General features: G+C 36.6%; 1 protein-coding gene across 4 annotated transcripts in view; it reads left to right on the top strand.

Annotated features, from left to right (window-relative positions):
• The window catches only part of VPS8 (VPS8 subunit of CORVET complex), a 300,312-nt gene that overhangs the window by 25,661 nt on the left and 246,879 nt on the right, over positions 1-27,772 (top strand). For 3 of the 4 annotated variants that reach the window (XM_060011002.1, XM_060011000.1, XM_060011001.1), the window contains exons 6-14: positions 4,236-4,268; positions 5,218-5,272; positions 13,599-13,723; positions 14,469-14,555; positions 16,959-17,026; positions 18,322-18,475; positions 18,578-18,637; positions 20,285-20,392; positions 25,503-25,583. In XM_060011002.1, coding sequence (XP_059866985.1) covers positions 4,236-4,268; positions 5,218-5,272; positions 13,599-13,723; positions 14,469-14,555; positions 16,959-17,026; positions 18,322-18,475; positions 18,578-18,637; positions 20,285-20,392; positions 25,503-25,583 — 771 coding nt within the window. Of the gene's footprint in view, positions 1-4,235; positions 4,269-5,217; positions 5,273-13,452; positions 13,724-14,457; positions 14,556-16,958; positions 17,027-18,321; positions 18,476-18,577; positions 18,638-20,284; positions 20,393-25,502; positions 25,584-27,772 lie in introns of those variants that run through there. The other variant, XM_060011003.1, reaches the window with a different exon arrangement.

Below are 27,772 nucleotides of genomic sequence, written 5' to 3'. Positions count from 1 at the left end.
TTAGTGCAGCCATGAAATAAAGGTCTGCCCAGAGTCTCGGGTGTGCCTAAATGAAATATGGCAGCAAGCCTAAAAGAAACACTATCTGCTTTTTCTTTAAATTCCTTTGCAGTTTAGTTGCCGTCTTGTGTATTTGGTTGAGGTAGAGTGCTTGTTTTTTTTAGTCTTTTCATATGGAGAAATGATTGATCAGAATCTTTTACAACTGAGTGATTTTTTTATAATTCACAAAAGTCTTTTCATGTACCTTATTTCATATACTCTTACAACTTTGAAAGTAGGGAGAGCCATATCCTATTTTACAAATGAGAAGACAGGCTCAGAGAGGTGACATTAACTTGTGTTACATCATTGGGTTAGGAGATAGCAGAGCAGTTACTCAAAATTGGGGTTTTTGGCTCCCAAGTCTAGTGCTTCTTTGTTGTGAAATGAGGGTGGTATTGGTGAATGTGGCCAGTGTATAATAGCTGGAACAGAATATCTGTGTCTTTTTTGAAAATGATTTAGAGTACTGTGTTAAGTGCAGAAATATTTAATAGTCCATCAAGACAATAGATGCTGATCCGGGTATGTTTTATCAAATTTTCCTTTGGCCTCAAGGCCTGTAGTTTTACGCAGACTTTCAGTTTTGGTTTTCTGAATTCAGTATATAGGTTCTGTAAATAATAACAGTAATAATAATGATGATGATGACAGATTCATACCCCAGGAACTTTGATATGTTTTTATGTTCTTTTCCTGGAGTTTAATTGGTATTTTGCATATTCAGTTTGGACAAAGTTTTGATTTTTCACAAGGGTAAGAGATTGATACAGAAGTGGCATTATGACACCATAACCACATTGTAATCTTCAGGTTTATTAGAGAAAGCTCTTATTGCAGAAACCAAACCAAACCAAACCAAACACAAAAAACACACACAACCCCCCCCACCGAAAACAACAACCAAAAAACCCCCCAAAGAAACAATAAAAAAGAAAGAAAGAAAAAGTGTTCTCTGCGGACAGTTGGTATACCCTGACCCAGCTCATATATCATGAAGTCAATTTAAATAGAGAGATAGTCAAGCAATGGAGGAAACCTGGGCAATTGTCCTTCCTCTTGTAGGTGGAGAGTAGCTCATATTTTCTAGAATGGGAACCACCTGTTGAGGATTACATTTCCATGACGTTTTCTGAATTTAATCCTGATGTAGGTGATGAAATTCATTCCTTTCAAAATCAAGATGAACCAGAACAGTCATTTGACCCACCTGTGCAGTTTTAAAAATATTTTGAATAATGGAGACTGAACTAAAACTCAGACATTGAACAATGATTAGATAAATCTGTTATTTAAAAGGGTTTCTCCTTTCTCTTGAAGAGGAGGGAAAAATTGTAATAAATCCCAGAGTGTTTGCATTCTGTTCTTATTTCATTGCCATGGCTGAGCTCCTTTGGTATGTTAAAATGAAAACTGCTTTTCTTGTGACAGTCTTCATACTCTGCTTTCCTAATTTTGGATTACCAGCTCAATTTAAATTGTATGCTTTTCTGTGATGGTTGGTTTATTAACATGTAAAGCTAGTTATATTTTGGGGTTTCTCTCCTGAATGGCTGTTCAGTAATGCTTTCAGCCATGTGGATAGTGATGTTATTTAGGGCTGCCTAAGGCGTTGATCATCATGGCCTTGTAGTCTGTGCCTGGAGAACACTTAGGAGAGATGAAACTTTTGGAGTTGTGAACCTCATTGTTTAATTTTGGAATCCTCCTCAAAGTAATATGACATGTGACTATATTTAAAATACACTACCAAACGTAAAATAGATAGCTAGTGGGAAGCAGCCGCATAGCACAGGGAGATCAGCTCGGTGCTTTGTGACCAGCTAGAGGGGTGGGATAGGGAGGGTGGGAGGGAGGGAGATGCAAGAGGGAAGAGATATGGGAACATATGAATATGTATAACTGATTCACTTTGCTATAAAGCAGAAACACATCATTGTAAAGCAATTATACTCCAATAAAGATGTTAAAAAATGGATTCAAATTAATTTTAAAGGATATTTATCATTTTATGATCACTTAAGATGACGGGGATACCTTGGCATAGTGTTTTTGCAAAATGTGTCCATTGTATAAGAATCTCCTAGGATACTTATGAAAATACAGATTCCTGGGCACCATCCCAGACCTACTGAATTGGAATCTAGTTCTAGCAGTGTAGCTAGGGATTTGCATTTTAACGGGTATCCCAGGTGATTCTAACGCGCGTGGCTTTTGAGAATCACTATCCTAAGATGCCGTAACACCAGCACTAAAATTCTATTCATATATCCTCTAAATTGCTTCCCATATCTGTGGGTTTTAGCTTTGAAAGTTAGCTGACTTCTGATTGCATTTTTCAGGTTCCATTTTGAATATAGTTTATGTTCTTCATTTGCTGGCTCATTCTTTTTCCCTGTCCAGGACACAAATCAATCATTTATCAAATATTTGTTGCATGTTTCTTTATTGTTCAGCATTATGTTAGGCATCCTTTACACACACACATCCACACAAAGTTGAGTATATCCTACTCTCCAGAACGTTGTACATAGCAGCGTTGGTGATTGTTCTTCCTCATAGTTCCATGCCCTGGTGTAAGTATTTTAGGTTAGTTCCTGGGAAGCTCTGTAAAGTTGGATATAATAGATTCTGCCTTCTGAGAGATTATAATAATGAATTGAGCACACTGACAGGGACAGACAGAAAAGAAATACAGAAGTGATCCAAAGAGCCTGGTCTGGGAATGGAAACCCTGAGTTTTAGACATAGTCTACCACTTCCTGAATAACTGTGGGCAAGTCAATTTAAGCTCTTTGAAACTTAATCTGAATCTTAAGAATCTTAATCTGTTTTCTTAATCTGGAAAATCAGAATAATACTACTTGTTTGATCCATCTCTCCTGGTTTGAGTATCAAATAATGTGATAAATACATTTGAAAGCTCTTTGCTACTACAGTTCTAATCATTGAAAGCCCTTGTTATTATTCAAAGCTACAGAAGTACCAAATATTAGTAGACACCCTTACATTTTTAGGATATTTTACATTTAATTTGATCCTCAGGACAACTCATGGCGGTAGCTAGGGCAGTGTTTGCCTTTTCTGCAAACAGGTAAGGGGACTAATACTCAGAAGGGTTAGGTGGCTGTGCCAAGGTCACACAGTCACTGGTAAGGAGCTGGCACTAGCACTTAAGTTTTGATTTTCTTATTCTGACTGAATATACCCTGCTCTGGCTTTTATTTATTTATTTTTATTTTAAAAATTATTTTATTTCTTTTTGCCTTTCATTTTTAATTTTTTTTAACATCTTTATTGGAGTATAATTGCTTTACAATGGTGTTAGTTTCTGCTGTATAACAAAGTGAATCACCTATACATATACATGTATCCCCATATCTCCTCCCTCTTGCGTCTCCCTCCCTCCCACCCTCCCTATCCCACCCCACTAGGTGGTCATAAAGCACCGAGCTGATCTCCCTGTGCTGTGCGGCTGCTTCCCACTAGCTATCTATTTTACGTTTGATAGTGTATGTATGTCCATGCCACTCTCTCACTTCATCCCAGCTTACCGTTCCCCCTCCCCCCCTCCTCAAGTCCATTCTCTACGTCTGCGTCTTTATTCCTGTCCTGCCCCTAGGTTCATCAGAACCATTTTTTTTTTCTTTTAGATTCCATACATATGTGTTAGCATATGGTATTTGTTTTTCTCTTTCTGACTGCACTCTGTATGACAGACTGTAGGTCCATCCACCTCACTACAGATAACTCAATTTCGTTTCTTTTTATGGCTGATGATTTTTATTTAGGGGTTATTTTGTAATCTGCTGGGTAGGAAGCTCCTACTTAGAGGAAGAATGTCTTTAGTATATGTTTCCGTTTTTAAAATCTTTATGTACTCTTACCATTGTGACCCATAGTACTTATAGTTTATTCACATTATTGAAAATAGAATCTCTTTCCTCTCTCTTTCCCTTTACATTTTCATTTATAATCAGTACCCTTCCTGAAACAGTAAAAGAAAACGATCTGCTCTTGTGCTCTTTATATTTTGTTGGTATATACAACTTTTGTAGTTTCTCTTATTTGGGGGCAAAAATGACGGTTCTACCTCTTGTCTGAATTGTATATGTAAAGAGAGGGCCTTATACCATTTTCTGCTTAAAAATGGGAAAGTCTTTTCAAATACTTTTTTTTAAAATTTTATTTAGGACAAAGTAGATGCTGGCTTGCCTACAGCAATTGTAAGTATACTTTAAATCCTTTAAAGGTAAGCTTTCTATTTGATCAGGTTTTCTTAGATTTATTCTTCCGATATTCAAAGTTATTACATAAATTTTGTGATAATTAATTCATGTCATTTACTGCCAGTAATCAGGTTTAAAATTTGTCCTTGTTGAATGTTCTCATTCTTTCTATTTTCAGTTTTCTCTTTTTGTTTTGTTTTTTAAGAAAAATAATGATTAGCCTTTTCCCAATTTATTTGTATGTGGTGCTACCCTGCCCAAGTATATTTGCTCCTTCTGTGACTTGGCCTCGCTTTGGTTATAGGGAGTGGAAAACAGTGTTTGGTAAAATCACTTTGTGGTAAATAGTACACTTAACAGCTCTGAACTCCATTGCCAAGCCTGCCAAATAGTAAATCTGTGGAGTGATTATAGAGAACTGGGGGATATTGAAAGCACACTAGTGCCCTCTTTTCTATTTTCAACTATTTCCAGCTGCCTCCTGTAGCTTTCTTATTAGATAGTCAATTGGTGAGGAAGTGGGCTGGGTTTTGAGTATTTCTGGTGCCTTTTGGCTCCTGTGAATAAGATGCAGAAGGGCTTTCTTGTCCCTTTCCCACACTCGTAGGAGGCTCTTGGTTGGGTAGCATAAGTGCCTCTTACTTTGTGTGGACCCCTGAATTTTTCAAAAAATTGCTTTAGAGGAAGTTAAGTGGCATGTTTTTGCCTATAATGTTGAACATATGATATTTTAATATTGTTACCCTTAGAGTAAATTTAGAGGGATTCCCAGAAATAAGATGTTCTGAGTTTCATTTCCTGTTTTGCCTCCTAGATGAAATTTTCCTTATTTATAATAGTTGGTATGTTATCTGGTGCCTAGAGGAAAGAAAACCAGCAAATTCAATTCTGATTATTTCAAGATCCTTGTAATGTCTTAAAATGTAATCTTCTCTTTTGTTCTCAGGCAGTGTCGAGTCTGATAGCAGTGGGTACATCTCATGGATTGGCTTTAATATTTGGTAAATTTTCTAACTACTTTCCTTATTTTAAATATTAAGTATTTGGGGTTTTTTTAATAATGTCTTTAAAATCACAGTTTTTTTAGTAAACTTAATTTTTTTGAAAAAAGCCAGAAAAACTTGAAAAGTAGCAGTCAGCGTTTTTATAGTTAAAAATTACTTGACTCAGCTTCATTTTGTTGCTCATTGCAAGTTTATTTTCTTCTTTATGAATTTATAAGCTATCATATCATATCTTTTGACTCTCTGCAGACCTAGACAAAAAGGATATAAAGTTGAGAGGTTGTCATTTCGTGTTCCTCTGGTTTGTGGTGGTGCTAATGTTTTATTCTAAATCATATCTGAGTAGTAGGTATTTGAAAAGATCTTCAGGGAAAGAGATTCCCAGGCTTTCTCAGTAATTTTCAGTAACTCTTACTGACAGTGTTTTTTTTCATTTACATTGTAAATCCCTCTAAACAGAAAAATTTTTAGCCCATAATCACTTTCTTTTTTTGGTTGAGAAGAGAACTTAGCTAGTTTTATTTGTATGATAGGTGATAGTCCTATTTTCTCATTTTCTTTTCCTACGTGAGACTAAATAAACCTAGTTTAATCTTTCTTTGCTTTTGCATTCAATACTATGAGCAGAACATTTTGTTCTGTTTACTTAAAAACTACTAGATAATATTTTCCTGTCATTTTTAGTGTTCTCTATGGATCTTAAGTCTTTTGCAACTTTCTTAAATGGAATTCCTGATGACACTGTATTTTGGTAAGGACTCTACAGGATATTGTGTAAGGATTACCTGGGAAGACCTTAATAGCAGAACCACAGTTTGATCTCTGTGGGCCTTGCATTTTTATTTATCGTATGAGTGAATAACTAGTTATTTTCCCTTGTTTTTGAACAATTTGACTCCCTATTTATAAATTTTCCATTATGCCAAAAGCCTTATTTATCTGTGTTTTTAACAACTAGTCTTTTCAAAGGCGATTGATATAAATAATAAAGTTTTTTTGTCTGGGGATGAGAAGAATGGAAACAAAAATATAATTCTCTTGAGAACTTTAGAATTGATTCTTTAAACAACAATTTTTTCTTATTCCATAATATGTGTTCATAATAAAATATTTAGATGAGCAAAAGGTTGAAGATACACCAAATTCTGCCATCCAGGAATAATTCCTAACATTTCTGTATGGCCTTCTAATCTTTTTTCCTGTACATGTGTGTATATATATGTACACACCCCCAAATGGGATCATGTTAATTTGTAACCTGCATTTTCATTATAATGAACATCTTTCCATGTGATTATTAGTCATCTGTAACATAATTTTTTTCTGTATTAAGTTATTAGCTTTTTTTTTTTTATTGAAGTATGATCGATTTACAGTGTTGTGTTTCTGGTGTACATCAAAGCGATTCAGTTTATATATATATTTATATATTCTTTTTCATATTCTTTTCCATTATGGTTTATTACAGGATATTGAATATAGTTCCCTATGCTATACAGTAGAACCTTGTTGTTTATCTATGTTATATATGGTGGTTTGTATCTGCTAATCCCAAACTTCTAATTTACCCCTCCCCCTCTCCTTTGGTAACCGTGAGTTTGTTTTCTATGTCTGTGATTCTGTTTCTGTGTAACATCATTTTTAATGGCCACGTTTTACTTAATCGTTTCCTACTATAAGACATTTAGGTTGTTTCTAACCAAAAAGTAGAGTGATGAACATCTTTGTAACTGCATTTTTGTGCACATGATTATTTCCTTAGGACAAATTCCTAAAAGTGGGCTTGCGGAGGTCAGGGTATGAACATTTTAAACACTTCTGATGTATACTGCCTAATTGTCTTCTAGAAAGTTTTACCAGCTTGCTCTCCTATCACGTGTAGGAATGCTTGTTTTCCTATGAGGGCATAGTTGGTATCAGATTGATAGAATTCTGGGAAAGGATCTTCATAGGACTTTTAGTTCAATCCCCTTATTTACGTATGAGGTGATTGAGAACCAGAGAGGTTAAGTGACATGTACAGAGCCAAATTCAGAATCAAGGAATACTGAATCCTAAGATCAGTACATTTCCACACTTCCAAGCAGTTCTCCCCAGTTCTGAGAGAAAAGGAGGCAAATTGCAAGGTATATAAAGGAAAGAATGGAAGAACTAAGATGAATGAGGATAAAATATAATGTACGTGTTTATCTGTCAGCAGAATACATGTTTATTTTTGTTCCCACTTACCAGTACTCACTTTTCTTCAACTCTATCTGCTTTAATATCCCTTCCTTACCACAAGGTTATAAGAATATGTGCCTGCTTATAATCAAATCCATGCAGAGCTTACTGCAACAAATTAAAATGAAGTCTTTTAGGGCTTCCCTGGTGGCGCAGTGGTTGAGAGTCCACCTGCCGATGCAGGGGACACGGGTTCGTGCCCCGGTCCGGGAAGATCCCACATGCCGCGGAGCGGCTCTGCCCGTGAGCCATGGCCGCTGAGCCTGCGCGTCCGGAGCCTGTGCTCCGCAATGGCAGAGGCCACAACAGTGAGAGGCCCGTATACCGCAAAAAAAAAAAAAAAAAAAAAAAATGAAGTCTTTTAAAATAAAAACTAACAGAGAAGAAGAGTTTATTGTTTTTCATTACTGTCTTCTTAATTTTCTTGGGCCTGCTTTCTAATTTTTTTAGACCCCAGCAACTTTCTTGTAGATTTGATGAAATAATAATCTTTCATTACAGTCTCATGAAAAAGAAAGTATGCCATAATGAACATTTTGAGAAAGGATCATAATATTCTAGTTAGGCTTTGGATTTTTAATCATGCAGTTAATAAATTTTACTCATTTTTGTGGGAATCAGATATTTGGACAATGAGTTTTAGTAAATGGATTTAAATTTGCTTGAAAGCCAGGAAAAAAATGGCAGAGTAATAATACTATGAAGTGTCTAGATTAGAGATCTGGGTTAAATCTGATCTTTTAAACATCTTTGTTGATCATAGGAAAAAGTGCAGAACTGTACTTGTTTAAGTACCATTAGATTCTCTTTGGAATAGAGGCCTGGGTCATTAAAATAGTAATCATTATAAGCTTCTTAAACGTCATGTAAATTGCCTTTTCTTATGGAATTATAGGTATATGGTATTTATTATGTATCTTGGTTCTTACCTAAATATAGGATCTCAAAAATTCGAATCTTAATAAAGATATCTCCCTATCCTAAGGCCCTTAGTTTTCCATTTTGGGGGTTGTTAGTATACTTTAGTAGATTATCTTTTGGAAATTGTTTTTGTTTTTATCAAGCTTAATGGACTTGGATTTACTGTGCTAAAATTTGGATATTATGCATTTTCTTTATTTCCGTACCAATACCTAAATATAAATGCTAGATGTATCATTTAATCACATTTAGTATCATTCCCACAGATAACTAAAGTTTATCACTTATACTCTTGAAATTTTACCTGTCTTTTCTCTGAACTTTTGAACTGATTTCTTGCTTTTCTCTTTTTTTTGATCTTTTCTCCATGGATTCAAAGGAAAAGGTATAGTAATTTTGGTTTGCATGAGTGACTCTTTTTCTTTTGACCTTTTTAATGTTGAAAAAGAATGTTACTAGTTACAGTCGATGTCCTCTTATGAAATGCTTATTGAAAAGTTTTGAAATTAGTTAAAGTAGGGAATTGTTAAAAATTATAAATATATGCATACCTTTAATGTTTTATTTTAATTGAAAATAAATTAGTGAATATTGTTCTTAATCTTTTGGCGTAGACCAAAACTGTTTCTTTGAGTTTGTATCTGCCAGTTGGACGTCTGCAGCATCTTTTTTGGCATAAGCTGCATCAGTGATGGGTCATGCAAAATTTGTACTTTTAATTAAAAAAAGAGGTAAAAGCTTAGGCACCTGTGAATCAGTCGAGGTGTGCAAAATTTTAGATTTTCATAAAACTTCTTTTCAGTTTTCTGCAGTAGTCTTGTCCATATGTTACTTCATGACAGTTAATTTAAAGCAACTCATCTTTACCAAGTTTTTCTAAAACATTCATTTAACTTTCATAGAAACAACAGCTCTTTCTTTTCCACTGTATTTCATCAGTTGACAATATTGTTTAATTACATTTTTAAAGTACATTAGTATTCCAGTGACCTGAGCAGGTTTGGAAATGAACACAACTGACTTTTTGTAAGCATCTGAGTTCTAGAAAATAGCCAGTTAGCTGTGGGGAGTCAGTGTATCGTGGGCTTTAGTCAGTAAGTTTTATAGAGAGAATGGAGAACTTTAATTCTGTGTGTTTGTTAGATGGCAGTCAGGTAAAGTGCTTCTGCTGTTTTATGATCATTGATGAAAAATGTTTCCTAATAACTCTTTTCTTCTCCTTTGGTCTTAGAGAATATTTTAATAATGCACAAAGGAGTAGTATTGAAGAATGGTGAATACTGGCAATAAAAGTAGAGCTCCACACACATAATTAGATTTTGATTCCTTCTAGGATCTAGGTATTTCCTTCTCTGATGGCTTTTGGGATGTAGTTAAAACAAATTAGGGGTGAATAAATAGAGGATTAGATTAATTTTGGTATATGGAGAGCAGAAATTCTTGAAGTATGTACAAATTTAGATTTTATGGCTATTATAGACTTTATATGTTATTTATGGCTTTTCTTTGCTACTTAGCACATTACTCTTAAGCCTAGAATATGCTGAGATCTACCCTAAGTAAAGTGTACTGCGAAAGGTATACTAATAAAGAAATAGATACAATTCATTGCACTACCAAATGGATGTGCTTTTTGTGATATCTGGGCTTCGAGTTCTCTTAATTAATTGGTAAGCTATTTATTATCATTAATAATAATTCTTCATAGGACTTTCTTGGTGGACCAGTGGTAAAGAATCCACCTTACAATGCAGGGGATGCGGGTTCAATCCCTGGTCAGGGAACTAAGATCCCACATGCTGTGGGGCAACTAAGCCCACGCGCCACAACTACTGAGCTCGAGCGCCTCAACTAGAGCCCGCATGCTGCACACAACAGAGCCCATGAGCCCTGGAGCCTGTGTGCCACAACTAGAAAAGAGAAAACCCGAACGCCACAACTAGAGAGACGCCCATGCACCACAAGGAAGAGCCCGCACGCCTCAACGAAGATCCTGCATGCCGAAACTAAGACCCAACTCGGCCAAAAAAAAAAAAAAAAATCTTAAAAAAAAAAAAAATTCTTTGCGTGTGTGCCATTGGATAGTTTTCATATTTTTCATAGGCATTTACAAAATTTAAGCTCTATGCCAAATCTGAAGTTTATAGGAAAAATGATAGTCTCATTTCATATTTCTTGCCCAGATCAAGAGCCCCATTGGAGGAGGAGAATGTGGAGAGCTCTGATTTTCACCTTTCTTGCTTCTGTCCACGTCCTTTTGTTCTTTCCATGTAGCTTTAGAAATTAAGTTTTTGGAAGAGGTTTTAAGTTTGTCTTCACCAAATACCTTTCCCCAGAATTGTCTAGAAAAATTTGGACTACAGAATGTTCTTCTAGTAGAAGAAACCTCTTCAATAAGACTCTGCTTTCTTCTTTCCACAGACATTCTACCTTTTCTGATTTTAGTCTGAATTGTATAGCAAGTTTGTTAATATAGCACCATAAACATAGAATGTATAATGACAGCAATAAGAATTGATAAGTATCTTTGTGGAGTTAAACTATGTTACATTTTATGTACTATTACCTCACAGCCACTCTACCTTATAAAGAGACATTATAAATATAATGAATACATTGTAAAAGTTAAGGACAAAAATTGACAATGTTTTCATTAACATAGTCCTGTGGGATGTAAATTTAATACATATTTCAGGAGTGACCAAGGCTGATAATTTGGTCCTTGTCTTAGCTAGTTTTTTAGTACACAGGACCCACAGTCAGGAAAGCAGAGTCAGGTTTGGGTTTTTAATGTAGAAGTTAGATGTGTCTTTTTCCTTCCCTCTTTTTTTCTCTATTTCCTTTTTCTTAATGGTACCCTTATTCTCTATTTTGTCATACTCCTTAATTCTCCTGTGCTTACTTTCCCTGAATTATAAGAGTACTTAAATAGTATAATTTTAAAAATACATTTATTTATTTATGGCTGCATTGGGTCTTCGTTGCTGCATGCGGGCTTTCTCTATTTGCGGTGAGTGGGGGGGCTACTCTTCATTGCGGTGCATGGGCTTCTCATGGCGGTGGCTTCTCTTGTTGCGGAACACAGGCTCTAGGCGTGCGGGCTTCAGTAGTTGTGGCACGTGGGCTCAGTAGTTGTGGCTTGCGGGCTCTAGAGCGCAGGCTCAGTAGCTGTGGTGCACAGGCTTAGTTGCTCTGCGGCATGTGGGATCTTCCCGCACCAGGGCTCGAACCTGTGTCCCCTGCATTGGCAGGCGGATTCTTAACCACTGTGCCACCGGGGAAGCCCAAATAGTCCAATTTAAAGTATGAACTTAGGTAAAGCAGGAAGCATTAGTTAGTGTCTTTAAGTATTGGTGGATCAGAGCTGTATAGAGTTTGGATCTCAAAACCGGGATTACAAAGGATCTCAGCAGGATGCTATCCAAACACTACTCTCCTAGAAGGCAGGTAGCCCGGGCTAAAGGGACTTCTTTTTGAGGCTGGTGTGGAATTTCTGTCTTTGTCCTCGTACTTTCAGCCGATTCGTTGGACTACTCGCATGACCCAAAGTGGTAGCATATATAGAAAATTGTTGCCCAACCGCTGAATCTTGACAATTTGCAGAATAAGGTATATGGATAATCCACTAACTGTAAAGGTGGCTCTGACAAAATAAGAATCATGGAAAACACTATTTTACGCATGCAATTTAATAAAGCAAAATAAAATGTGATGTCATTTTTAGAGTCAGGAAAAGAAATTTTAATAACTTGGATTAAACTGGAGGAGGGAGGAAAGTGTATGTAAGGAAAAAAATCTGTAATTTTAATCATTTTAGATTTGAGTAAACATAGGACTTTTAAAATACATCAGACCTTGTATAGTTATGAATTTTATTCCTTTTCTGATATTCATCTTGGAAGGCTAAGATCTAAAATGATTTCAGAAAACATCAAATATTTCCTATGTGCTAGATAGAATACAGCCATTAATTGTGTCAGAACTCCTGGGGAGGTGGGGATTGCTATTTGAGCCTGCTTATGAACACAGAAAAATATTCTTACAGTAGTCACTTTGGATGGGCAAAAGGACTTACCTAGTATTATTCCCTACATTTGAGAATGAATGTCTTTAGGCTCTTTCTGATAACTAGATTTACCTTTATAGGAGGAAGATTTGCAAATGTGGCAGCTATTCAGATGATTGTCAGTTGGCTTCTGTGTGCAAGGCAGCAGGCTAGGTATTCTGGGGATGTTAATTCACTCATGATCTCAGTCTTTAGGGAGGTCATAGTCTAAGAGTGAGAGTAAGATGTATTTACCTCCAAAAATTAGCACATAAGATAGTGAAGGGAAGCACAAAGAATTGCTGGGGGGAGTTAAGAGACCTCCTGATTGTGCAAGTATGGTAGTTTTTTGCCCCCTTAAACAGTTAAATTTTGTAGGCATGCCTTCTTATGTTTAAATTTTTTATTTCATTGTTTTCAAGTGGGTACAATAATGAACTCTATATAATATAAAATAAGCATTGCCTAGGAGAAGCCCTAGAGGAATTTAATTATTAGATAATAAGGTTTAATAATATCTGAGTGCCTCCTGGAGAAATCAGAGGTGATTTCAGGCAAAATCATTGCCCTTAAGTAACTTAATCTAGTAGAGATTTGAATTATTTGCTTTTAGCATATCAAATGTTGATGCTTGAAAAGAATTTTCTTAAGCAGTTTAAACATACCCTGTGATTTTATTTATATTGTTCATTTGCCTGGTAAACCTTTTCTTCATGGATAATATAATGTAAATTTCAGCCAACTCTAAATTAATAAATTTTGATTTTTGAAGTTTTAAAGCTACTTTAAAAGATGGTATTTCATGTAACCTTGCATCCTAAAAACAGCAAGAAATACCATTCTAGAATGAAAGTTAGTTTGGTCAAAGAGCTTTCGAAGGATTTTTTTAACTTATTAGCAAGTTTTGCATTATGCGTCCTTGTAGTTATTGTTTTTTTCTGCTTTCTTAGTGTCTAATTCAATGCCCAGTGTCTAGTAGATGCTCAATAAATATATTTTAAGATGAATGTAACTTCATCGTTTGATTCTTTTGATACTTGCTACCTCAAAGTGTTTGAAAACAAGCCTATACTAAGTATATATTTATTCACACCTTCATTTCTTTCACTTGATTTTATCAATTGCTTTCTTTAGATCAGAATCAAGCTTTGCGACTCTGTCTGGGTAGCACTAGTGTTGGAGGTCAATATGGAGCCATCTCTGCCCTCAGTATCAACAATGACTGCTCACGACTTCTCTGTGGCTTTGCTAAAGGACAGGTAAATAGGAACTCTGTTTTACCCATAAGACAATGTAAAATCAATTTAAAAAAATGTATTATCTCTAAATCAGTATCTCGAAGACTAAAACGTGTTATAAAGTGACATGTCTGTAGAGCTAACCTGAGTTTGCTTAGTCTGACTTTTGTCCAAATTTTTAAATATTGACTGAGCCAGAGTCTGTGATTTTTAATATCTTAATTCATATGTCCATGTAAGTACATAGGTTTTATAAACCAACCAGGCTGTTATACAAAATTTACTTTCTTACTGTAGTGAGGATAATTGTTGTTGATTTTTAAGTACACTATATTCTGCTTTGAGTATTCTTATTACTGTGTTCCTAGATAACTATTTTGGTATTTCTTTTTCTTCTGAAACTGGCAGTAAATTTTGTTTCTTCTCTTCTTCTGACATATTAATTGGTTTGGCAGTAAGCCTTTCTATAATTTTTACCAGTGCTAAAGAGATTGACTCATTAAAGAAATTTCTTTTACCTCTCAGTAAAACAACAAGATTTAAAATCTGAAGGGAAAAGTATCTTGGGCAGGATGAGGGGAGGATGAAGATGAAATAAAGGCCCCATGCTTTAGTGGATCTGCAACCTTTAGTTATGTTTTAACTTTATAGTTCTTTGTCTGCAATGTTTATAGACCAGGAATAGACTATTTCAGCCAAAAGCCAGGATACTTAAGTCCAAAAAAGAGCAATAAATTTGTTTTTAAAGCATTTAGTTGTCTTATAGATCACTATGTGGGATTTGGCCAGTGGAAAACTTCTAAGATCAATAACAGATGCTCATCCTCCAGGAACAGCAATATTGCATATTAAGGTAAAGTCCTTATTTTCTTTTTCTAATAATCTTTATTATTATGCCTTTGTATCCATTTTAAAGTAGATTTCTTTATAAACAGAATCCTTGAGAGTGAACTGTCTTTTATTTGACTGGCCCAACAAGATGTTTTCCCAAGTTAAAACCAGAGATGGACTGGCATGGTAACATTCAGCTATAAGTTGTATTGAAGTCTAGTAGATATAGCAGGAAAGAGAGTAAATTGATGTGATCCTGGACGAAAGCCTGGCAGCAAAGACAGGCAGTACCCTACTGAAAACCCACGTGCAGATTTTAAAAGGTCTTTTTACTTTGTTTAGTCCGCCAGGATTTTATTGCTGAGGCGGTGTGCTCTGTCACACTTTGTTGGGAATTACCTGAAGTTCAAGGCACCAATTGTGAAAGAACCAAGCTTTACGTTATGTTTAGAAACAAATCTGTTGGTTTATTTTCTTTCAGGCCTCCAAAGGAAAAGCATCAAGATTTGAATCTTGGCTTTCTCCTTACATGCCTGAAAATAATAAACCAACTTAGGTAACAGATTTCATTTATAAATGCAATGCGAACCTTGGTTTTTGTATGCTGTCAAGCCCATGTTCAGAAGTATAAAATGTACAGGACTATAACTAAGGAAGTCTAAAATCAGATCTTCTGGATTTTAACCATGTACACATTTGGTTACTTAGCTGTGCAGACCTCTCTTATCCATACACATTCTTTTTAAAGTCTGGTAGCATCTGGAGTCTATGTGTCTGCATCTCGGTTAGTTACATAAAAGTCTTTTGTGACAAAGCAGCATTGAAGCATTTAGTTACAATGAAAACAACCAAGACAAGTAAAAGTAGAGAGAATTCCTCCTCTTTCTGAACATCATGGCAGTTTATCTTGACCTCTTTTCATATGGCATGAGCCAACCTCTAGTATGTTGTAGTTGTTTGTGTTATGTCTTATCTCCTTTAATAGATTGAGATCTTTGAAACCAGGATCTATTTCTCTTTAATTTTTGTGTGTTACATGTAGTAGCACATTGCAATAAACAGTGCTCAATAAATGTTTGGTTGGTTGTTTATAAAAGTCTAGTCCATTTGCAGAAAAATGCAAAATCTTTGGGAGAAGCAATAGGAAACAAGAGATAAAGGCAGAGAGAAAAAGGCAGAAGAACGCAGCTGACGTTAAAAGCAGACTAGTAGTGGACGTTGTGTTTCTTGGGAATGGTGATAAGTGCAGACACTGACTTTACTTCTGAGGTCTTCTATTGACAATGGCTACTTGTGCTTCAAACCTCTTACTCGTTGTTCTCCAGACTTAACCCTACACATCCCATCAGTAACAGTTTGGGCTTTAATTCATTTATATATACATATGTATGTGTGTGTGTGTATGTGTGTGTGTGTATATATATATATATTTATTTATTTATTTATTTATTTATTTAAAAATTATGTAAATATATTAGTGTACTATAAGTACATTATAAAACACATACACAAGAAGTAGAAAATTAATAAGTAAAATCATGAGTGCTATTATTTTCCCTACACTCCACTTTGGCAACTACTCAGCTAGGCCTTGAGAACAAAGGTGTAGGACTTCTTTACCCGTGTGTGGGGTTGAGGAAGAATAATTTCATAGTAGCCTCCTGTACCTCAGCCATCCCTGAAGAGCACAAAGGCATGAGATTTAGGGTGGTTTTACAAACCTCTGTGGTTAGGGAGACTAGTCACTGTAAGTGATACAAATTAAGTTATTCAATTTTGTATCTTACAACACTCATATCTACCATACCGCATAAGCCCTTAGGGCCATCTGTCATTCTGAACATTATTTATTATTTGAGTTTTCCAGAATAGATAATAATAACTGAAGGTATACTCTGTCGAAGAAGATTGAGGGGGCAGCACGTTTTAGGAAGAGTTACATAAAAAGTTAAACTTTTACATGTAGTGGATTAACTCTTCAGTTATTGGAAAACATATTCCAATAAGTTTATTTCCCAAAGGTACAAAATATCTTTCACTGTGTCTTTATTCTTGAAAGCTAGGCAACTGCAAATGTATCCAGAGTATCCTATTTAGCTTAATAGCAAGTTAGAAAAAATTAATGTAAGAACCTAAGTAGAGAACCTTAGGGCTTTTATGAGTCATAGTTTGTATTTTTCTTTTATACTGATGAAAGGTGGTTTTTGCTTTTTTTAAAGCCTCATTTTTTTAAAGATGTTGAGCCATTTTTATTCCAAATATGGGTAAGTTTGTATGTTTAGAGTACTGAGGTAGATATAGTTTAGGTGATTTCAAATGCTATTAAATGTGTTTGTCTTAGATTTTATAATTTTTTCCCTTACCTTTTTAATACTTGATTAGTTGTCTGAAAATGTGTAAGAAAATAAATTCCTTCTCTGTTTAGTTTACAGATGATCCAACTCTTGCAGTTTGCAACGACAGCGGAGGCTCTGTTTTTGAATTGACATTTAAGTAAGAGACTAATGGACATTTGTAGACAAATGAAAAGATTAGCTCCAGTTTAATAACTTGAAGTTGAATATGAAGAGGTCTGGAAAACCCATGTGATTGGAAATAGCTTGTGGCTGTGTATTACACTTAACCTGGGGGGGCTTATAGAACATACAGAGCACCAGGCTGGGCCCCCGCCCCAATTCTATTGCAGTAGGTCCGAGATGGGATTCTAGACTCCTACTCCCCAGAGTGTTCATAAGCTCTGTCAATCTTGGGAACCATTATTCTGGAGTATCTCACTAATTTCCGTTTAGGCCCCAGGCCCAGTTGATTATAACCATAATGGCCAGGTGTAGAAAGGTTTTTATTGCCTTGGCATTGCCCTGTTTACTCTTTAAATAAGAGGAAAGACTATTTAGATACATGGAAGAACATTTACAAATCTGAGTTTAAAAAAAAGTAGAACAAAAAATTCAATGTGTATTATATTTCCATAAGTTCTTCAAAGTAAGGACTATGTTTCTTGTATTTCTCATACCTTCTAACAATGTTGAGCCCAAAGTAATTGCTTAAAAAATACTATTGATTTATTTAGCTAATGTTTATTGAGCATCTCCTATGTGTAGGCATTGTTCTAGACACCAGAGTTACAGCTATGAACCAGGCAAGGTTGCTACTCCAATAGAACTTACATTCTAGTTGGGTCGGGGGTGGGGAGGCACAATAAACCAATGCATAAATGAAATAACTGTAGATAGTTATGAGTACTGTGAAAAAAATAAAACAGGTCAGTGTGCTGGAGTGCATTTGAGTATAATTTAGTAAGGCTTCTATCCGAAGGTGACATTTGAGCAAAGACCTGAATGACAATCTGGTCAACAAGTGGAAAGATCTAGGAGAAGTGTGCCAGGCAGAGGGACGTTCAAGCACAGAGCCTTTGAGGTGGGCACAGCATGGCATGCTGGAGCAGTGGAGGGAAAGCAGGTGTGGCTGGAGGAGGCGTTTGTCAGGAGCAACAATAGTGGGAGAGGAGTGAAGGCAGGAGCCAGATCATATAGGACCTTTTAAACATGGTGAAGAGTGGATTTTATTTTATGTACAGTGGCAAGCCATTGGAGATTTTTTAGGAGAAGGGTGATAAATCTGACCCACACATTAAAAATGACATGCCGATGTCATGTGGAGTTTGGATTGTTGAGGGCAGGAGTAACAATTGTTGGATTGTTAGGAGGCTTTTGTAGTAGGCCATGCTAGGGCTATAGCGCCTTGGAGCATTGCTAAGTTGATCTGACATTTTTTGGTTACATTTTCAGGAGAGTGATGGGAGTGAGGACATGTGAATCTAGATGCCTGTTCAGTGGTTCCAAGGGTGAAGTTTGCTGTATTGAGCCTCTCCATTCTAAGCCCGAGTTGAAAGATCATCCCATCACACAGTTTTCCTTACTGGCCATGGCATCCTTAACAAAGGTAGGTATATTTAGAAGATGAAGCTCATAACTTTAGAGGCTTTGAACACCCAAAATTTGAAAATTGCAGGGTAAATATTAAAATGTATTTTTTCCCCTAAAGATACTGGTCATTGGATTGAAGCCATCCTTGAAAGTGTGGATGACTTTTCCTTATGGACGGGTAAGTAAGCCTCTCCGTCTTATTGGTAAAAAGACCGTGTCAGGAGATTGGGGAGAATGACTTGCAAGTGGCACATTCTGTGAGGTTGTCAGAAAACTAGGTAGAATGGAAATCAGTGCTGCAAAGGTCACTGTCTGATTACCTTGATGTGACCAAAGCAGCATAAGCTGGTGACTACAGCAGTAACCTGGGGATCACAAGATCTGTACTTTTCTACCTTTATTCTGTTAAGTTTTTCTCTCATGAACAGCTGCTGCTTTGATAATGAACTGCTGATAGAGAACACCCCACCGTAATACCCAGCATGAATTGCTGCTGCATACTCTTTCCTTGGCTTCTTCTGCCTCTGATATTTTACTTTGGAGGATGATGATACTCAGAACGTATTACGCACACCTCAATTTCCCTTTTCTTTTTCCTGATTGGTTGTTTTCTTCCTGTGTGTATACGAGGAGAGGCATTGATGGGATGGGATGGGAAGGAGAATGATGATGCAGAACGAAGACTGGTTCAGAAAGTAGCCGCTGTAATGAGGGAGCTCACTCTTCTGTTTTCTTGTTGGTACTCGGTGTATCTTTGGACCCCAGGGGAAGCAGGTCTGCCCTTTCAGCTGGCAAAGCTGGCTTATATTGCCATTAACAGTTCTTAGGTGAGCTTCATTGGCTAATTGAGATTTATCATGGTAGTATGTGTTTACATCTTTTTGTATGTTTTTATTGGTGTTTTTTCCCAGCATTTTATTATGAACATTTTCAAACAAATAGAGAAGTTGAAAGAATTTTACATTGAACATCTATATACTTACCATTGTAAAACTCTACCATTAGCATTTTATTGTATTTTATTATATACCTGTTGGTGCACCCATCAAATTATGTTTTTTTAAAATGTATTTCCAAGTAAATTACAGAAATTAGTACTCTTTTTTCCTAAATAATCAACATGCTTATGATTAAGTACATTTCAGTATTTGTTGAAGTTTTTCCTTTGGTGTAACAATTTACATACAACAAATGTACAGATCTTGAGTGTACATTTGCTGAACTTTGACAAGATGTATGTACTTTTGTAATCCAAACCTCTGTCAAGATGTGGAACATTACCATCCACACAGAAAGTTCCCTCATGACACTTCCCAGTCAGTCTCTGCTCCTTTGGAATTGGTTGATTGATTGATTGATTGGCTGCATTGGGTCTTTGTTGCTGCGTGCCGGCTTTTCTCTAGTTGCGGTGAGCGGGGGCTACTCTTCATTGTGGTGCATGTGCTTCTCGTTGCGGTGGCTTCTCTTGTTGCGGGGCATGGGCTCTATAGACGCGCGGGCTTCAGTAGTTGTGGCACATGGGCTTCAGTAGTTGTGGCTCGTGGGCTCTAGAGCACAGGCTCAGTAGTTGTGGCGCACAGGCTTAGTTGCTCCGCGGCATGTGGGATTTTCCCGGACCAGGGCTTGAACCAGTGTCCCCTGCATTGGCAGGCGGATTCTTAACCACTGCGCCACCATGGGAAGTCCCTCCTTTAGGAATTTTAATAAGAAATTAGGAGAAGTTTTATCAAGGAACACCAGTCAGATGCTGTTGTAAACCAGAGTTTTCCCTTTGTTTTTCTGTGTGTTAACAGTGATGACTTTTTTTCCCCTTCTCCTCACTTAGATGGATCCTTCCAGTGTTCCATTGCTGGCCTGGCACTTCGTGGCAGTGCATAATTATGTGAATCCCATGCTTGCCTTCTGCAGAGGAGATGTTGTTCATTTTCTACTGGTAAGTCCTAATATGATGCTAGATCTGTGGTAAAGTCCTTTATCATAAGATTATTTTTTTAATTCACCAGTAATTTAATATTGTGTCAAAGAAATATGCTATCATAATTCTTTGGAGAGAGAGTGACCTATTTAATGTTTATTGGAGGCTTTAGTGGTTAACATGGAAAACAGATGATCACCCTCAGCTCCATGCCTCTTCATGGTATATTTCTCAGTTCCATCTCCTTTGACTAATAAATAATTGATGGTTTATGTGTATGTATAAATATATAGATGTACATAGGTCTGTATTAATGGCTTACCTATCTACATATAGTGTATTTATTAGACATCAAGTTATCATTGAGCACATACTATGTTATCTACACTGTAATGGACACAAGGCAATTGAAAGAAGTATAAAATTTAACTCCTTCTTTCACATAGGTTAAGATATGTTTTGAAAGGCAAAACCAGTATGTTCATTACTACTAGTGAGAACAGTTTAAGGATTCAAGTATGTGATGAGAATTTAAAAATTGATATAAGTTCAGAGTATGAAGAGATTTGTATAGACTAAAGAGGCTGTGGAAGACTTTATGAAGGATATAAGGCAGATACTAGGGACTTCCCTGGTGGCGCAGTGGTTAAGAATCCGCCAACCAATGCAGGGGACACGGGTTCGAGCCCTGGTCCAGGAAGATCCCACATGCCGCAGAGCAACTAAGCCCCTGTGCCACAACTACTGAGTCTTTGCTCTAGAGCCTACAAGCCACAACTACTGAGCCTGCATGCTACAACTACTGAAGCCCGTGCACCTAGAGCCCATGCTCCACAACAAAGACAAGCCACCGCAATGAGAAGCCCGCGCACTGCAATGAAGAGTAGCCCCAGCTCGCCGCAACTAGAGAAAGCCTGTGTGCAGCAATGAAGACCCAACACAGCCAAAAATAAATAAATAAATGAATTTATAAAAAAAACAAAAAACAAATAAAGGCAAATACTGTAGGAGGGGTGAATATGCATATTGGGGAAAATAGATGAACTGAAGTTATAGAGGTAAGAATGTGCCTGTGGAATCTCTTCTTGGGTTTCCTAGCTCAGTGAAGCAAGTACACCACTATCCACCTAGCTTCTCCAGCCAGAAATCTAGGAGTTGCCTTTCAGTTACACTTCTCCCTTTATTTCTACTCTATCACACATCTATTGACTCTGAGTATACTTCCTCTTTGTCTCCCGCATTGCTGCTTCCCACTGACATCTCTAGCCTAGGCTCTGGAGTAGCTTCCTGACTAGTCTCTGGCCTCAGTGTCTTTTTTTTTTTTTTTTTAATTGAAGTGTAGTTGATTGACAGTGTTGAGTTAGTTTTTGGTGTACAGCAAAGTGATTTGGTTTATATATATATATATACACACACACACACACACACACACACACACACACACACACACACACATATATATTCTTTTTCAGATTATTTTCCATTATAGATTATTATGAGATACTGAATATAATTCCCTGTGCTGTGTGGTAGGACCTTGTTGTTTATTTTACATAGAGTAGTTTGTACCTGCTAATCTCAAACTCCTAATTTATCCCTCCCCCTCCTTTCCCCTTTGGTAACCATAAGTTTGTTTTCTATGTCTGTGAGCCTGTTTCTGTATTGAAAATAAGTTTATTTGTATCATTTTTTTAGATTCCACATATAAGCAATATCATATGGTATTTGTCTTTCTCTGACTCAGTACAATAATCTCTAGGTCCATCCATGTTGCTGCAAATAGCATTATTTCATTCTTTTTTGTGGCTGAATAGTATTCTGTTGTATGTGTGTGTGTGTGTGTGTGTGTGTGTGTGTGTATACATATATATTTATACACCACATTTTCTTTATCCATTCCTCTGTCAACGGACATTTAGGTTGCTTCCATGTCTTTGGCCTCGGTGTCTTTACATATGCCAACACCTCTGCCAGGAAAGCTGTGTGCTCTCTTCCACATTATACTGGCTCATGATTAGCATTGCCTTTCCTGACCTCCTGACCTCAGTTAGCATTTCCTGCTTCATAGACACCGATAAGACCTTTTTTGACAACATTCAGCATTTTTAAAATTACTTATCTAATATTTTTTTTCCTCACTAGACTGAAAGCTCTGTAAGTCTAAAACCAACTCTACTGCTCTATTCCAGCCACTAGGACAGTGCTTGTATGTAGAAAGTCCCTAATAAATATTTATAGAGTTAATGACAGGGAGAAACTTATTGTTGAGAATAAAGTTGAACATACGGCATGGATCTTGATTAGGGGTTGGCAGACTATGGCCTATGGGCCAGGTCTGGCGGGCTGCTTGTTTTTGTAAAGTTTTATTGAATACAGTCATGCCCATTCGGTTATGTATTATTTATGGCTGCTTTTGCACTACTGTGGCAGAGTTGAGTAGTCGTGACAGAGACTGTATGCTCTGTAGAACCTAAAATACTTACTGTATGGCCTTTTACAGAAAAAGTTTGCCAACCTCTGATCTAGATTATATAATAATTGACCTAGATTGGTAATGGGGAGCCATCACATGTTCTTAGGTAATTAAAGTGATGTGATTAAAGTGACATTTTAGGAAGATCACTGTAGAAATAGTAAAAAGAACAGACTATAGGAGGTTGGAGGGAAAAGAAAGGTTTTGCTCTTGTAATAAAGCAAGTGTGAGGTCTTTAGACAAGGATGGTTGGTTGCAGTGAGAGCTAGGGATGGCATTTTGAAGGAAAGACAAGGCTTCTCATCTTAGTGGATCTGGGGACCGAAGGACATAAACGAAACATTGCATTTCTGGCTTTGCATTTTAGAAGCATGAAATATTCAATGAGTTAGGGTCAGGGAAGAATTTAATGTGTTGGGTTGGAAGCGAAGGTGAGAGTCTCAAGTGTTGTATTGGGGAATGTCCTTTGGGAGGATAGGCAGTCCAGGTCTGGGGTGAAAATGAGAATTCCAGAATAGAGAAGGTAGTTGAAGCTGTGAAAATCAAAAGCGAAAGCATACATAACCTTGGTGGACACTCATGTAGGGGAAAGGAAATAGAAAAGACAGTAGGAAAGGAGGATCCTATAAAGGCATCTAGAGGTAGGAGGGGAAATAGACCAGTATGGCATCACAGAAGATGAAGAAGGAGAGGCTTCAGGACATTATCAATTCCAGGGTAATACCAATGCCAAAGAGAGATCAAGGAAGAAGACTGAAGATAAGGTCACCAGATATGCAAGAAGTAGTTCTTTAGAAACTTTTCAGAGGACTAATTATCAGTGGAATTGAGGTGGAAGCTAGATTATAGAGCCTTGTTAAAGAAATGAGTATCTAGAAGAACAGACTTACACAATCATAGTACAGCATTTGGTTACAAGAGGAAAAAGAATGGTTAACTTTCTGGAAGAAGTTAATGAAGGGAAGGTGTTTTGCTTTTGTTTTTTGAAGATGGAAAAGTCAGAAACCTGTTTGATAGCAAGAGGAAAAAGTTCCTTTGAAAGGAGTGACTGAGTATGTTAGCAGGGGAGGGGTAATATTAAACAGCAATGGAGGGAGTAGGATTTAGAGTATATACAGGTGAAGTGATTTTGTTTAGCAAGGACTTTAGCCAATCTTAGAGTAGTTAATGTTGGCATTGACCTTTTTGTTTACGAAACACTTTCAACATACGCAAGATATGGAACAATTTGGTGCTGTCTTATTTTCATTTTACAAATGAGGGAACTGAAAGAATAAGTGATTTACTCTTGGTGACTCAGCTGTAATAGTGGAACTTACTCTTAAACGCATAGCTGTAGATCTTACGCTCCTTTTTACCAGAGCATTCTTTCTTACAGGGGAGGTGACTTAGGAAGTGAAGATGGGAGTACACAAAGGGCCCACACTAAATGGTCTCAGTTGTTTGTTAAGATATCTGGTGAGGTCAACACTGCAAGTGTTGGGACTAGAAGGCAAAGAGGAATTGTGACTTAAAGGGAAAGGAAGACATCTAGAAGACTACTGTGGAGAGTATGCAAGAAAACCCAGGTTGAATTAAATGTCATGAATTTCAGGCAGGTCATTGTGGTGTGTTGTTCTTCTTCAGTGCTCTGTCACCTTGGAGCATAAGTGGAGAGAGCAAATTATAAGGATGATTGAAGATTATAGAGAGTATATATATGCATATATAAGTAAAATATTGACACTTGAGGTTCTTTTGGGAAATTTTGGGCTGTTTGAGCTATAATAGTATCATACTTCACCCAAAGAAGTCTAGTCTTGTCACTGCAGCAGTTTTTTTTCTTTTCATGAACTTTTGTTTTACTTTTTTACATTATGCCACCAATCCCATTTTATGCTTTAACTCTGGCTAAATAGTCATTGACGTGATGCAGTTAGGTTTTTCTGAATTATGACAGAGTGAATATTACATACAGCATTTGCCTGTACAGACATACCCCAGGGATATTGTGGGTTCAGTTTCAGACCACTGCAATAAAGCAAATATTGCAATAAAGTGAGTCACATAAGTTGTTTGGTTTCCAAGTGCATATAAAACTTATGTTTACACTATACTGTAATCTTTTAAGTGTGCAATAGCATTATCGCTAAAAAAAATCAATGTACATACCTTAATTTAAAAATACTTCATTGCTAAAAAATGCCAAAACAGTTACAATATTAACATCAAAGATCACTGATCACAGATTACTATAACAATACAATAATAATGAAAAAGTTTGAAGTATTGCAAGAATTACCAAAATGTGGCACAGAGACATGAAGTGAGCAAATGTTGTTGGAAAAATGGTGCTGATAGATTGATTGACACAGAGTTGCCACAAACCTTCAGTTTGTAAAACACACAATATCTGGAAGCACAATAAAGTGAAGTGCAATAAAACAAGGTATGCCTAAACTGACAACTAGACCACTGACCAGGTGTACTATGGATTTTGGTACAAATCATGATGTGAATAATTTTTTTCATTTGTATAGTTTCTTTAATTATCAATATTTTTGTTTTATGCATATTCTGGATGGAAATCATTTTCTTGGTGGATTGACTAGGTGAGACTTTAAAACGTCTCTCAAACAATAGCTGATATTTAGGTTGTTTTTATTTCATCATCAGGTTAAGAGAGACGAATCTGGAGCAATACATGTTACTAAGCAAAAGCATCTTCACCTATACTATGACCTCATCAACTTTACTGTGAGTATTATTGAAATGAAATATCCCCGTTCATTTTATGTAATTGTTTTGAGTCCATGTCGTATTAAGGCTACCAGGATTTCTGTCATAAATCATGACCTTTAGGATTATATAAAATGTGGACACAAGTGAAGTCCTGAGCTTCCCTGTGGCGCAGTGGTTGAGAATCCGCCTGCCAATGCAGGGTACATGGGTTTGAGCTCTGGTCCAGGAAGATCCCACATGCCGCGGAGTGACTAAGCCCCTGCGCCACAACTACTGAGTCTGTGCTCCGCAACAAGAGAAGCCACCGCAGTGAGAAGCCCGTGCACCGCAATAAAGAGTAGCCCCCACTCGCTGCAACTAGAGAAAGCCCGCGTGCAGCAACGAAGACCCAACGCAGCCAAAAATAAATAAATTTTTTAAAAAAGTTAAATCCTGCTTGTACTGAATAAAGTCTGAGGCTGGTGTGATGCCACATTATTTTTATTGCCTTTTAGCCTTATGTCCTGATTAGCTCAAAGGGGAGATCAGAATCATTTCTTCAGGATCATTGCCGGGCTTTCTTTGTTAACACAGTTTTGTACTTCTGAGTATGTCCTAATTGGTTCAGGAGTTCAGGAGCTATTCTTTATCTGTGGCTAAAAACTTTTCAGAGTTCTCTCTCTACTGTGCATCTCAGTTCTGAGCAACTTTTGGTTTAAAAAAAAGAGATTATTTCTTTTTGCATCAATTTTTATAATAGGTGATTTATTAATTTATTTGCACATTGCCTTTCAATCTCATGTAGAGACTTGATTTAGCAATAATACTTTTCTTCATACACATTTCATGAAATAATTTTGTTCAACCTCTTCTCACGCGTATAAGACGTGAGTGTTTTTGTCATCACCAGAACCCCTTGTTGAAAATCATCTAACACAGTTTTCCAGAATTCATCATCATTGCTTCCATTTAAGATGTTTGAGATACAGCACTTTAAAAAGCTGCATATGATTCTGTCCCTGGAAAAAATTTTCCCAACCACAGGTAGCCATTCTCCTAATAGTAGGACAGTTGGTGTTTTTCATTTGTCCTGTGGCTTATTCATGATGTGACCCCTAACTGCATTGCTTTGTAAATTACCTTTAAAAGGCTTGTTTACAGTGTGTCAACACTTAAAATTGTGAGGATCTAATCCCAAGAATAATTACTAATCCTGCTAACATTTTTTGTCATTCTTTCTCTTTTAACCAGGTGACCTTTGAAAACATCTAAAAACTAGCACTAAGTTTATACAGGGCTGAATAATGTGTCTTTCCTAAATGATACTTTGTTTCTCAAAGTAAAGTAATCAAGAGAGCACCTTACAAAAGCTCTTTGTAAATGATTTGAGTGTCAAACTCTGTTTCCTGAGGGACAGTTTATTTTTGGAAAACCAAACCCTTCCTGTGTAACACAGTGTTAAAGTATATATTCAACATAGTTAAAAGAAAATTGATCCATTTTCAACTTGATTGTTTTTGATATGATATTATGCAAATAATTTCTGATAACATGGGAAGAGTTCATATAAATAAACCAAAATGAATACCAGAGAGAGAAAGTACAGGGGAAGTACTTTGTTCTGGTTAATTTAGAATTCTAATTGAGCAGATTTTAAGACTTCATTTATTTCTTGGGAAGGGATTGAGATTTTTCAAAAAAGTATTTTGGGGCTTCCCTCGTGGCGCAGTGGTTGAGAGTCCGCCTGTCGATGTAGGGGACACGGGTTCGTGCCCTGGTCCGGAAAGATCCCACGTGCCGCGGAGCGGCTGGGCCCGTGAGCCAAGGCCTCTGAGCCTGCGCGTTCGGAGCCTGTGCTCCGCAACGGGAGAGGCCGCAACAGTGAGAGGCCCGCGTACAGCAAAAAAAAAAAAAAAAAATTTTGAAAATAAGAAATCTTATATATAACCCAATAAATTTATCAAAATGGTATCCTTCAGAAGATTTTAACATTATTATTGTTATTACTTTTAATATTATAATAGTACTAATTAAAGAATATTCAGAATATATAGAGAAATAGAAAGAGCAAAGAACTCTGCCATAATTTGTAGGTATGTTTTGAAGGAAATATATATTTTAAATAGCTTGTATTTTTAAATATGAATTACTTAAATGGTAACAATCATTCTTTGACCAGATAGGTTTATGAGGTTTCATTTGCCCTTTTGTTTGATTAATGTCAA

Source organism: Delphinus delphis, chromosome 4 (genome assembly GCF_949987515.2).
Source record: "Delphinus delphis chromosome 4, mDelDel1.2, whole genome shotgun sequence".
In the NCBI taxonomy this organism is placed as follows: Eukaryota; Metazoa; Chordata; class Mammalia; order Artiodactyla; family Delphinidae; genus Delphinus; species Delphinus delphis.
The sequence above is the reverse complement of the archived record's forward strand: the minus strand, read 5'-3'. Positions and strand labels throughout refer to the sequence as shown.